Consider the following 13,916-nt stretch of genomic DNA (forward strand, 5'->3'; position numbering starts at 1 on the left):
GGCTTTACATGAAAAACAGAAACATCTAGTCCGCATCCCACCCCTCACCACGGGGTGGCTGGACAGGCTCCCTGGGTCCTCTGACACTCAGCGGTCACACGAACGTAGGACACCGAGGAGCTACACCTTCTAGCTCTCCGCGTTAGAACGCAGTGACAGCCGCTCTGACTCACCGCGCAGGTACTTCACTTTCAGGTACTCCGGGCTGGCCTTCTGGCCGGGGAGCGGGTCGTTGAGCATGACTTTAGTCTGTGCCTTGATCCCCTCGTAGAACTGCCCCATGGCCACGTGGCTGAGGCCTTTCATGTACTGGCACACCTCGTTGTACGGCTCCAGCTGCAGACACCGCTGAGGCGGCGAGGGAGAAAATGCCGTGTCGGCGTCAATCCCGTTTAAGGAAACGCTCCAGTGCGTCATCCTTTCGTCTGGAACGAGGTGAGCTCTCCCTCCAGGTGAAATCGGACCCACTCGGACCCTGTGAATTAGCCCACAGGACAGGGCTCCCCACCAGCCCATTCATCCCACGACTTCGCCGGGGAGCCGTCCACACCCGCAGGCCGGCGCGCTCGCCTCACCTTGAAGTTCTTCAGGGCCTCCCGCAGGCTGCCGTGGTGGTAGAGCATCAGGCCCCGGAGCTGCAGGGTCTGCACGTGGTTCTGGTTGAGCAGCAGGGCCTTCTGGAAGCTCTCGGTGGCTGCTTCGAAATTGCCCAGTTCTCTAGGGGTTTCACAAGAGTCACGCACACGGTTCAGACACGTTAGTTCACATACTCAGTAAGTCAGTCATCTTCAGAGTTAAGGTCTAATCTGGGAATCAGAGAGGTTGGCACGGATGTTCCCTTTTTATTTTTATTGATGTCAGAGAGGAAGGGAGAGGGAGAGAGGGAGAGAAACATCCATGATGAGAGAGACTCATGGATCGGCTGCCTCCTCCTGCACGCCCCCCACTGGGGATCGAGCCCACAGGTGCCCTGACCAGGAATCAAACCATGACCTCTGGGTTCATAGGTTGATGCTCAACCACTGAGCCATGCCAGCCGGGCCCTCAGAGTTTTGAAGAGGGTCTCTGTTGCTGTCTTCCTTTTCTAACTTTTATAGAACCTTTGAATAAGTCAGAGTGTAATTTTTTTCCCCAAAGCCGAAGTCAGAATGGCTCTGTTTCTGAGGGCCAGGCATGGAGCCAGGGAGCCAGGCAGCCAGGGTCACAGCACAATTTCTCACTCCCGACAGAGATGCGTCGGAACGGTAACACTTCATCCCTCTACTCCAGCCCTCACACAGATCATAGCCATGTGGGTATTAGCCTTAGTGATGGCTTAAAAAATAGCGGCATCTATAATGCAACAGCTTGTAAGGCCACTGTTCAAAACCATCACCCTCGCTCTCACTTTCCAGACTGACATACATACACACGGAAGTTAAGAGCTTGCCCTGACCGGTTTGGCTCAGTGGATAGAGCGTCGGCCTGCGGACTGAAGGGTCCCAGGTTCGATTCCGGTCAAGGGCATGTACCTTGGTTGCGGGCACATCCCCAGTGGGAGGTGTGCAGGAGGCAGCTCATCGATGTTTCTCTCCCATCGATGTTTCTGACTCTCTCTCCCTCTCCCTTCCCCTCTGTAAAAAAAAAAAAAAAAGAGCTTAAGCGTAGGCATCATGACATCCTCTGACACGTGGTTCCGTCTGTATCCAGAGCTCTCAACAAGTGCGTAAGTGCCTTTGCGACTTAGAATGACCATTTCTTTTGGTTAAGAAGCGCAGTTTCGGCCCAGTCAGTGTGGCTCAGCGGTTGAGTGTCGACCTAGGAACCGAGAGGTCGCCGGTTCGATTCCCGGTCAGGGCACATGCCTGGGCTGGGGGCTCCATCCCCAGTGGGGGCCGTGCAGGAGGCAGCCGATCGATGATGTTCCTCTCTCATCGATGTTTCTATCTCTCTATCCCTCTCCCTTCCTCTCTTTTAAAAAAAAACACAAAAAAAACCAATCAAAAATAAAATAACATATTAAAAAATAAAAGCTGATTTATAAAACAGAGGAAAGAAACACAGCTTCGCTTAGAGATCACTCCCATCCGAGGCTCTAGCTTCCCGACTCGCCACCCGCCTGCTGCCCAAGCGGCGCTCCTCCCCTCACCTGTAGGCCTGCCCCAGGCTTTTATACGCATCGATGAAATCAACCTTCTGCTTCAGAGCTTCTTTGAAGGATTCAATCGCTTCCTGAAAAAAGCATATACAACATTGTTTCACTGGCCTAACAGCTGAAACTGAGTTTTGCTTCAATCGCTAAAGCACCTGAATGAACATTACACATGGTCTCTTAGCGACTTTGTAAAATAAGAGGACTTTAAAGAGAGAGAGAGGTAGGAAGTGCAATCAGCTGAACCTGGAGGGTTTACAACAGCTGCATCCGCAGGAACCACGGCTTCTCCCCGCCTCTCCTCCGGACGCTCAGCCTAAAGCTACCACCTTCCGATGAGTTAATACCACTTCCTTCATGAATGGAAGCCCCGTGGAACCAAAAAGCAACTCCGACAATCACGACTAGCAGCAATAAAAGAGAACCAGCCAAAAGCGGGGACAGCGAGCCCCAGGGGAAATGGTTCACAAAACCAGTAAAAAGGCTCCCTGATTGGCTGTCTGAAGGATTCTCACGATCTACAAGGAAAAAGAAACAGGGACACAAAATAAAGCAGAAACCTCAAAGGGGGGGCGTGTGGGGCCTGGCTCCTGGCAGCACCGTGGCGGGTCTGCGGCTGAGGGAGGGGGAGCCGCAGGGCACCCCGCCGCCAGGAGGAGCAGCAGCAGACACAGCGCTGGCTGCCATGGGACCCTCCCTGTGAAAACCGCTACAGAATGGGCCCTTCTGTTTCAGAACCGACATCCAGGCCTAAGCCGGCACCCGATGTCTTTTTCATTCTGGTGGGACCGTGGGCTGTAGTGAAAGATTACGAAGACATTTCACACCCTTCCCCAGGGGAAGAAGTGTCTTCCTTAAGTGAATGGCTACAGGGTCTCACGCTTCACTGAGAAAGATTTTACAGCTTCTGGGATAATCATTCATCCTCGGTGAGATCGCTCACAGCAGCAAACGACTACAGATGTCGCATGCCCTGCACATGGGAGGCACTCAATAAATATTTCATGGTTTGGTAAGCACACAAGGTAATTTTGCAAAAGCAGTACAATCCTCATTCTTTAAAAACAAGTTTCGCATTCCCTGCTTCTGGATTTTTCTTCGGGGCGAGGACGGGGCAGCGGGGCAAGAGAGGCTTTTAAAAATTCTTCAAAGGCAACAATGGGACAACCTGCACGTGAAGGAACACCACCGAATACTCTTCGGTAGAAAGAGGAGGACAGGTAAACTCGATATTTAAGAAACGTTACAGGCCACTGTAAACCAAGCTTCCTGCACAAGTGAGCAGGTCACGACCTCTGTCCTCTAAGCACTCAGTCGAGTTAGAAGCTAGGATCTACCCAGGTTATTAGAATTCGCACTAAGAGCTACAACAGAGGCCCGAGTCCACGCCCTGGGAAGGGAGGAGACACAGCTACCTGACCCGGTACAGCACAGACTCCCAGGGGAAGTGGTGGTGAGCTGGGCCTCAGAGAACGTGGAGGAGAGGAACTTGGGTAGGACAGAGGCCTGGTGGACGGGAAGGGGCTGTGCAGGGCACAGGGTGCTCAGAATTGGGGGGGGGGGTGGCGGGGGGGGGGGGGAAAGGGGCCAGCAGGAGTGCAGGCAGCTCGGGTGGGAGTGGTGGAGACGGAAGAGTCGGGGACCAGGCCGGCATGGTCACCTGGGCCAGGCTCACAGTGAGGGCTGGGGGGCTGCAGGCAGGGGTGCGACCTACGAATGGGCTCTAGACAGGATCACGGCTGAGCAACAGCAGAGCAGACAGACTGCAGAGGGGAGAGAATGGGGGCCGAGGAGGAGGTGGCTCGAACGGAGACAGTGTCTCAGGAAAGAAGAGAAGGGTCCGGTTCGGGAGACACACCTGTTAAGACCAAACTAAGACGGCGCCGGGCGGCTGTGTGGGTGCGGGGACGAGGAAAAAGGGGAGTTCGGGAGCTTCTCAGCTGAAGAGCCTGGGTGGGGGGCGAGGGCTACCCATCGGGAGGAGGGCCGGAGGAAGGACAGAGGCGGGAGGGGGAGGGGGCCGGAGCCCGGGGGGCGGGTTCCGTCTGGGTGACTGTGGGCGTCTGGGAGGTGCCCAGGGCCGTCGGCTGCCCACTGCACTTACGGCATGCTCGGAGGCCACAGATCTTCAATGTCTGATTTCTCTTCAGCTTTTAACAGGCTTTGGTTTTCGGGGTTCCTGTCTAATGACTGCACAGCTCTCTACCTCATTCTGCCAAAGAGGGGACATAGCAGAATCAAGATTTGAAGCCATTGGGAACAAAGAAACTACGTTCGAATGCATCAGCCTCGACGGGTGTGCGCGCTGGCTCGGGGCTGGCTGGGGGAGGGAGTGCCGCTCACACCTCCGGCTGGGCCTCCTCCCGCTGGAGGGCGGCCAGCTCTCCCTCTGGCCGACAGCACCACCTCAGGGAACTCTCAGAGTCAAGGCTGATCGAAATACGTGCTCAGAGCGTACAATTTCTTAAGTATCCTTGAAACACAGATACAACCGAGAGAATCCGATAGGAAAACGTTGGCCGTTTTTCCCCCTAGGAAAATCCAGACGTCTGGTTCAGCTTCGAACTGGACGGCTGTGCCGTCTGCCATGCAATATCGCCTGGTAGACTTCTAATGGGTCCGATCATGACGTAAATAAGGGATCACCCATCACCCACTTCCTGGATTTCTGAACCGCTGCTGGCCTGGAGCGACCCCTTCACCAGGGACACAGAGATCATCTAAACTAAGTTCGTTCATTTAATGAAGGCGTTTCACCACTGACTCAGTTTCCAGTCTGTGCCAAACTCAATTCCACGGCATTCTCCCCACCGCACAGCGAAAGCAGAGTCCGCAGACTGCGCACACGACGACGCACACCACGTTCACCTTCAGAAGTCCTCTGTGAAAGAAAGTTAACCCTTTGTACAGCATGGCTATGGGCTGGTTTTTGTTCAGCTCTAAGGACTGCTGAAAGTCTTCGTGGGCTGTGGCGTAGTCCTGTGAAAGGGAGAGCGCAAAGAATGAGGTGGCATTCGCTAGACATCTGGACATTTCCCACATCTGACCGGGAGAGAGAAAGACCCCCATTTATTCTGTGTCCTTTTCAGCCTTAGAGGAAACATTTCAGGACCATAAGTAACGGGAGTTCCTATACTGTTAACATAGTTGATTTTCTTAGGGAATTGGTGGGAACACCGACCAAGGTTTAATATAAGTATACTGTTTCAACTATTAAAAGAATATTACTTTATTTATTTTTTAAAATATATTTTATTGATTTTTTACAGAGAGGAAGGGAGAGGGAGAGAGAGTTAGAAACATCGATGAGAGAGAAACATCCGTCAGCTGCCTCCTGCACACCTCCTACTGGGGATGTGCCTGCAACCAAGGTACATGCCCTTGACCGCAATCGAACCTGGGACCTCTCAGTCTGCAGGCCGACGCTCCATCCACTGAGCCAAACCAGTCAGGGCAAAAGAATATTACTTTAAGTAATATTCAAGTCATAACCTGTTAGAGGAACTTTAAAAATTATTTTCTGATACTGAATATATAACCTGAATATATAACAGGTTATTATATTAAATACGTCTAAAACAATTATGCTATAAATCAACCTTCAAATGTATTATGCCGAGATTTAAAAATATATATATTTTTTTGCATTAAAAATTATACAAACCCAAAAAAAAGGTAACTGGGCCAATCATAAATGCCACTGTGATGATAAAAGACCAGCCTGGCCCTAACTGGTTTGGCTCAGTGGATAGATCGTCGGCCTGCGGACTGAAAGGTCTCAGGTTCGATTCCGGTCAAGGGCATGTACCTTGGTTGCGGGCACATCCCCAGTAGGAGGTGTGCAGGAGGCGGCTGATCGATGTTTCTCTCTCATCGATGTTTCTAACTCTCTATCCCTCTCCCTTCCTCTCTGTAAAAAAAATCAATAAAATATATTTTTTTAAAAAAAGACCAGCCTGCTAGACCTGGGTCACCCACAGAAGGAACCTGCGGCCTGGGGAGCCACATCAGCTCACGTCATGGTTCTTGGGGTGATACCCAGAGGAATTCAAATTGCACCTCTGAGTGTAATAATCACACTGACAGCAGGCCCACCTGCTTCCCTACGCTGACCTCTGCAAGAAAGGCTGAAGTGTAATCCAGGATCCAAATTTCTCTTCTGCTTCCCCCTCGTTCTCCCCCCTCTCCGCCCCGGCCAGAATGAGTTCCTACTGACAGTTCAAGCAAGAAAATGTGTTCTTGGTACTTGATATTTCTCTACGGGTTCTATTTCAGCTAAAAAAAAAATAAAGTAAAAATGCTCTTATAACTAACGGTCTTGTATCACCAACATATTACCATACAGCCCTGAACCCCAATCTTCCCGAAGCAGAAGGGAAAGTGGACTCGACGTTTATCGTCGCGAAAGGAAGTGTTTCTGGGCAGAAACCACTCACCTCTGATATGAAGTGCAGGGTCCCCCGGTGTCTGTACAGGCGCGCGGAGGGCTGCAGCTGGATGGCCTTCGTCAGATCGTTCACCGCTTCGTTAATTCGTCCCAGAGGGGACAGAATCTACAAACCCGAAAAGGCGATCAGGGAAGAAAACTCCCAATGATCAACCCCAAAACTGCCAATGCGTTCCGTTACACGTCAGCACACTCCACTCTCAGCATTCCTCTCTCCGCAGACTAGAGTCCTTGACCCCCGGCCCTGGGCAGGGAGGTTCAAGGTCAACTGGGACTGCAGCCCCGGCCTTGTGCTTGTTCCACACTCTGGGTTAGCACGAATGTTGCTTTTCTAGAAATGTGAACATCTCCCCCTCAACCTGCAATGACTCTTTCAGACCCAAACGTGGCGTGCCAGCATCCATCTGGAAGAAGACGGGGACCCATCAAGACGGAGAAATGGCTGGGCACCGAGAGAGCCTCCCGTGACCTTGGGCTACGTCCTAGGAAATGCTGAGTGGCTATTTCTAAGGTTTCAGGCGTTTTTGGTAAGCCCTGGTGTGTTCAATCTTAACTCGACGGTCACAAGCCGCCACGGAGGGAGAGCCACGTCGGCAGGCCCGTTCTGGAGAGCTCTTCTGACTCGGCGACCAGTGTGTCCAGGCAATGGGACGACACAGGAGGCCCAAGTGCACCGAGAAGACGTGCGAACGCCCAGGCGGGCGTCAGGATGCACGCATCAAGCTCACGCACGTGCTCCTCAGCACACGTTCTGGGGTCAGGGGGGGTTTTCTCCTCATAACGTAGGCCGTCGTTTCGATCAGGGCTCGCTAACTAGCTGCCTGTTCTGCACAAGCTGCCAACCAGCGAAACAGAGAGGATTCAGGCGGGCGCCTGGCCGGGGGCAGGAATGCTGGCTCAGCAAGGGGAAGGAACACGGCGTAGGCCTGAGAATCCCAAAGGCAGGGTGGGCGGGGCTTCTACTTGGAAGAAAAAACATCCCTACTCGTTTACTGACCCCTCGGTCCAGAACCATAATCAACAGGCAGAATAATGACCCGAGTAACTGAAAATGCTGAATTATGTTCATTGAATAAATACAGACTATTTCAGAAAGTAAAACATTTTTCCTAAGATATATATATATATATATATATATATATATATATATATGGTATGCTATAATTTAGCTGGAAAAAATCGCCATGTAGTGACATCACTGCCCAATGACACTGAAAAAGGGGGATAGTACTATGTATTTTTAAGATAATTGAAAATTTCTTTTCTAATTACCAATGTCTTTTTGGGATACATAATTAGCTTTTCATTAGATATACAAAATTTTTAAACCTCCCAAATAACTCTTTTTTTCTAAGTAAACTTAGAAATTAAATGCATGCTTTATCCATAAGGTTTTAACCACCACGCCGTCACCAAAGTGGAGGAAGAAAGGACCTCAGGATCACATTCCAACATGGACCAGAGATAGTGAATCATATCATCCTTGTTTGAGAAAATTTCCTTCTGAAAGCCAAATCCCCAATGAAACACAAAATTCCCTTTAAGAAACTGAACTCTAATTTAAGAGACTATAATTTAGAGAACAAAAACATCACAAATAGTTTTAAATTACTAAAATGTGGCCGGTGTGGGTCAGTGGTTGAGCGTCAACCTATGAACCAGTCAGGGCACATGCCCGGGTTGTGGGCTCCATCCCCAGTCGGGGGCGTGCAGGAGGCAGCCCATCCGTGATTCTCTCTCATCGTTGATGTTTCTCTCTCTTCCTCTCCCAATAAAAACATATTAAAAATAAAATAAAATGCTTAGTGCTTCCTTGCTAAGTTTTCTCTCCCCAAAGAGGAAAAAGAAGTAATTTTTTCCTTCAGTTCAACTATGACATCCCACCTGATCAGATGACTAAAGTTAAGTTTTATTCCGGTTAAATACGTTAACATAAACTCTGAGCATTCCACATGGCTATGTGTGCAGTAACATTAACACAACAGGAAACGTGGACATTCGCTATTACCTTCTGAAAACAGTAAAATGAATACATTTCATTAAAAAACATTAAAAGCGAGTGCCTTCGCACACATCCTTCCTCTGATCTGCACCCCCTCCTCCGCCTTGTTCCCCAGGACGTGGGGTCTGATCCGTCTCAAATCTCCTCCCCGTGAGGGGGAGGCCTGTGCCTGGCGAAGCTGGCACCAGCCCACCCCTTGCCAACCTCGCACAGAACTCTGGGGGCCGAGGCCACACCTTCCGGCTCCTGGAGAAGCACCCTCGGGTCTGCTCTCGCGATTACCTGGAATTTCCACCTCATGTGACCTCCTGCTCCACTAGCGTTCCTTCAGGGTCTGGTGACAGGCACCCTTCCCTGAGCTGTGTCTCCATGTGGGCAGGCGTGTCTCATAGGAATTACAGATAAACACGTGCATACACGCGCACACGCACACGCTTCTAAAGGCGACACGTTTCACTTTGACCACACTGTCATATTACGTTTTGCTAAGATATGTCACATATACAATAATATACTTTTCCATGAACACTGACAGTAGTACTTGTCGTAAATATAAATATTACTATTATGTGTTTAACCAGGAGTATCCTGTTTTAATACTAAATATTACTATTATGTGTTTAATCAGGAGTATCCTGTTTTAATACTAAATATTACTATTATATGCTAAGTCAGGAGTATCCTGTTTTAATACTAAATATTACTATTATATGCTAAGTCAGGAGTATCCTGTTTTAATACTAAATATTACTATTATATGCTAAATCAGGAGTATCCTGTTTTAATACTAAATATTACTATTATATGCTAAATCAGGAGTATCCTGTTTGAATACTAAATATTACTATTACATGCTAAGTCAGGAGTATCCTGTTTTAATACTAAATATTACTATTATATGCTAAATCAGGAGTATCATCGGCCCACAGTTGTCTGAAAGCCTTAAGTACCGAGGAGGAAAACATAGCAGGCATAAGGGAGCTTTAAAATTGACAAGTGATGAAATAGTAGAAAAAAAAACTTGAGATTGAACTACTCCAGGAAGGGCAGAGGGAAAAGAAAACACTCACTTCTGCTCGCTGCTCAAATACCTCTGGGCGGTCTGGTTCCAGGGAAATTACTCGGCTCAGTTCGAACAGAGCAAGTTCGGCATTCTTAATGTCCTTGAAAAGGCATCAGCTCAGTATGAGATGTACTGTTCCTCAAGACCGGGCGGAACAGATTTCTGCAATAATAACTCAGTAATGACAGAACTACCGATTTAGAAATAAATGCGAACTTAGCGTCTGTAAGTCAAATGAGTTCAAGTTCCAGGATTCGACTCACTCAAGTCTACCCACTCATCAACAGCACGCCGGACCCGACTCCTAGCCCAGTTCCACAGATGGTAGAACCCTTTCTGAACTTAACCCAGTTAAACCCCGAATCAGTGCGTCTCAAGGGACGAGCATGTGGACACCAGCAGGCAGAGGATACTGCTGACCAGCGGCATCGCGGGAACAGAAGGGGCCAAGTCAGTGTCAGTCAAACCCCTGAGCGTCCTACACAACAGCAAGTCCAGGGAAGTTTCTCTCTAAAATCGGCACAGCGGTTGTGCGTCGACCTCTGAACCAGGAGGTCATGGCTCAATTCCCGGTCAGGGCACGTGCCCAGGTTGTAAGGCTCGGTCCCCAGCAGGGGGGGGTCAGGTTGAGGGGGTGGGGCGAATGCAGGAGGCAGCCGATCAATGCTTCTCTCTCATCATGGATGTTTCTCTCTCTCCCTTCCTCTCTGAAATCGATAATATATATATATATACACACACGTCAAAAAAAAAAACAAAAAAAAAACACCTGCGCCCTGACCGGTTTGGCTCAGTGGATGGAGCGTCGGCCTGCGGACCGAAGGGTCCCAGGTTCGATTCCGGTCAAGGGCATGTACCTTGGTTGCGGGGCACATCCCCAGTAGGAGGTGTGCAGGAGGCGGCTGATCGGTGTAACTCTATTCCTCTCCCTTCCTCTCTGTAAAAAATCAATAAAATATTTAAAGAAAAAAAAACACACACAAAAAAAAACCCGCAACTACGAAAGGAACTCCAATTCCGAGCCCTGCTGCACTGCCGATGCACGGCCTGCCTGCACCCCGAACGTGTCTGAGGAATCAGTTGCGGTCCCCTGCTCTCCTTGGTCTATGCCCGGTTCCCTACAGAATAAAAGTGTCGGCTGGCAAAGACTGTCCTTTCAGAGGAGACAATTATGGCAAAAATTGACCTCCGAAGGCCTGGGCAGACACTCCCAGTTCACCACCTCCCGGCCACGTGATCTCCAGTCAGTCCTCGCCTGCCACTTGCTCCCTGTGACCTGGGCAGCCCCTTGCACGTCCCACCGGAGCTCAAGCAACAGAGAGCGTTCCGTCCACCCTGGTCCAAGGCTGGCCGTGCAGGCACCACGCAAGCGCGACTAGTCCATACTCACATGTAGGCCCTTCTTTCCATAGGCTATCCCTCGGCCATAAATGGCACTAACCAGATCAGGCTCCTCCTAGTCAGACCAAAACAGAAACACGTCAAAAACTAGAAACAAAACAAAACAAAACAGAAGTCAGTTTCTGCTTAACGCACGCTAACGCCCCACGTGACAGCTCTGTGCTGCCACACCTAAGTCCACACGCGGCCCCCAGCCAGGGGAACCTGTGTGCGTAAGCCCGTGGAAATGAGACGCACAGTAGGAGTTTTGCATTAAAAAAACAAAAAAACAGCCCTGACCGGTGTGGCTCCGTGGATAGAGCGTCGGTCTGCGGACTCAAGGGTCCCAGGTTCGATTCCGGTCAAGGGCATGTACCTGGGTTGCGGGCACATCCCCAGTAGGAGGTGTGCAGGAGGCAGCTGATCGATGTTTCTCTCTCATCGATGTTTCTAGCTCTCTATCCCTCTCCCTTCCTCTCTGTAAAAAAATCAATAAAATATATTTTTTTAAAAAAACAAAAACCTAAAATAATGAGAACCAACAATACTGAGCCCTGTGCTGGCGTCTTTCACAGGAATCTTTAGAATGTAGGTCACCCTCCCGACCACTCCATGGCTGGCAGCATCTGCAACCAAGTCTCACAGAAAACGGAGGCTCGGGAGTCGACAGTTGGGTGAGGCCCCGTCGCGGTGTGCCTCCTGTCCTATACTCATGAAGCCATGTGGAAAGGGCCGGCCCTCGGAGCCAGCACGGTGAGGAGCAGACACCCGTCGGCTCCACGGGCGGGTGGGGGGACACGTGGTCCTTGGCACTTAACGGTCGGACCGTCCTGCAACCTGCTCTCAGGCGGGCTGAATGAAGAAGCACCACTCAGGCCCAGAGGCAGAGCGACCGCCCGGCCATCGGGCCCCCACACAGGCAGGGCTGGGAGCTGCCCCGCATGCTGAGGGAGATGCCTCCCGAGTCCATGCGGCCTCTGCCATTTTGACCTCGGCTCTGAATCAGCCCCTGGCTCTAAACCTCGTCTTTGAGTCCGCCCCAGCCTTTAAGAAGGAAGAGGGGCAGCCTGGGTGGACCTCTCGACCCTGCTGAAGAATTTAATAGAATCGAACCAGACGGGTCACTTGCAGGCGTCCTCAAACTACGGCCCGCGGGCCACATGCGGCCCGCCGAGGACATGGATCCGGCCCGCCGGGGCCGCTGCCTGTCCTGCTTAGCAGCCGACGCGTCCCGGGCCCGCAGTGCGCATAGGAATTTGTTCATAGTTTTTTTTTTTTAAACTATAGTCCGGCCCTCCCACGGTCTGAGGGACAGTGAACGGGCCCCCTGTTTAAAAAGTTTGAGGACCCCTGCTTTAGAGGCTAATCTACGGCTCAGTTCAGATCTGAGAGGGTGTCGGCCAGCCCTGGAGAAAAGACACCTCGCCTCGCGGGGAGCAAAGAGAAAGAATTAAGGAGACGAGGCCATGCGCTGGAAAACGAAAAGGCTATTTCAAACAAGATGGGGTCCATCTACAGCCAGCGGCTAACGGGTGGGTTGCTGGCTCCACCCGACCAGCCGACAGGCCTCACGCCGTATGGGAAATTGGAAAGGTGCAGGGAAACCATGACAGATTTCTCGCTTCTCTTGGAGAATTAAAAGACTCAACCAAGATAGCCCACGTGACAAAAAAAAAAAAAAAAAAATGACTAGAGCTAAGGACTGGCTGCCTCTTTAGATGAAGGCTGGATGCGTCTGTCTCCCCAAGTCCACCCACGGCTCCGTCTGCCATCAAGACCCTGCGCCCACGTCAGGCGCGCCCCTGCGCCCCATGGGGTGCTGGGTTTGTGATGTGTAACTCGTGGGCAGCTGGCATGGAAGGCTGGCCACGCTGTTGGCGAAAAGGGAAAAGAGAAGCCGTCACAGAGAGCTGGAGGGGCGGCAGCTGCTTCCTGTGGTGGAGCGGACGTGTGACTGTGCGGGGGACCGGCTCCCGCCGGGGGTGGGATTGATTGCTGGAGATGTTCTCCTGCTACGTAACACCCTGCCGCCTTCCCTTCAATTGTTTAAAACAGGGGCCGGCAAACGCATTCGTCCGCAGAGCCAAATATCAGCAGTACAGCGATGGACATTTCTTTGGAGAGCCACATTTTTTTTTAATTATTATTTTATTATTTATTTATTTTTTTAATATATTTTATTGATTTTTTTACAGAGAGGAAGGGAGAGGGATAGAGAGTTAGAAACATCGATGAGAGAGAAACACCGATCAGCCACCTCCTGCACACCCCCTACTGGGGATGTGCCCGCAACCAAGGTACATGCCCTTGACCGGAATCGAACCTGGGACCCCTCAGTCCACAGGCTGACGCTCTATCCACTGAGCCAAACCGGTTAGGGCATTATTATTTTATTGATGTCAGAGAGGAAGACAGAGGGAGAGAGAGATAGAAACATCCATGATGACAGAGAATCATGGATCAGCTGCCTCCTGCACGCCCCCCACTGGAGACCGAGCCCACAACCCAGGCATGTGCCCTTGACTGGAATCGAACCCGGGACCCTTCAGTCCGCAGGCTGATGCTCTATCCACTGAGCCAAACCTGCTAGGGCGAGAGCCAAATTTTTTAAACTTTAACTTCTTCTAACGCCACTTCTTCAAAATAGACTCGCCCAGGCCGTGGTATTTTGTGGAAGAGCCACACTCAAGGGGCCAAAGAGCCGCATGTGGCTCGCGAGCCGCAGTTTGCCAACCACTGGTTTAAAAGAAACACGTGTGCATCCATAGGCAGAAAAAACGTTACGTACTATGTGTTGTAGGAAATAACAAAAAATTATATGACGAATAAACATCTTATTTAAATAGTAAATAAAACATTGAGTATCAGCGACAGAAAATGTAGAAAATAAAGA

The 13,916-nt window shown here is 50.6% G+C and overlaps 1 protein-coding gene across 9 annotated transcripts in view; it reads right to left on the reverse strand.

The window, feature by feature from the left end:
- The window catches only part of TTC13 (tetratricopeptide repeat domain 13), a 51,113-nt gene that overhangs the window by 20,345 nt on the left and 16,852 nt on the right, over positions 1 to 13,916 (reverse strand). For 2 of the 9 annotated variants that reach the window (XM_080651324.1, XM_080651323.1), the window contains exons 5-11: positions 11,034 to 11,099; positions 9,651 to 9,743; positions 6,568 to 6,684; positions 5,000 to 5,110; positions 2,129 to 2,211; positions 576 to 717; positions 174 to 348 (exon numbers count right to left, since the gene is read on the reverse strand). In XM_080651324.1, coding sequence (XP_080507450.1) covers positions 174 to 348; positions 576 to 717; positions 2,129 to 2,211; positions 5,000 to 5,110; positions 6,568 to 6,684; positions 9,651 to 9,743; positions 11,034 to 11,099 — 787 coding nt within the window. The remainder of the gene's footprint in view (positions 1 to 173; positions 349 to 575; positions 718 to 2,128; positions 2,212 to 4,999; positions 5,111 to 6,567; positions 6,685 to 9,650; positions 9,744 to 11,033; positions 11,100 to 13,916) is intronic. The other 7 variants (XM_080651326.1, XM_080651325.1, XM_080651329.1 and 4 more) reach the window with 5 other exon arrangements.

The sequence above is a fragment of the Plecotus auritus genome (assembly GCF_963455305.1).
Source record: "Plecotus auritus genome assembly, chromosome: 14".
NCBI lineage: Eukaryota > Metazoa > Chordata > Mammalia > Chiroptera > Vespertilionidae > Plecotus > Plecotus auritus.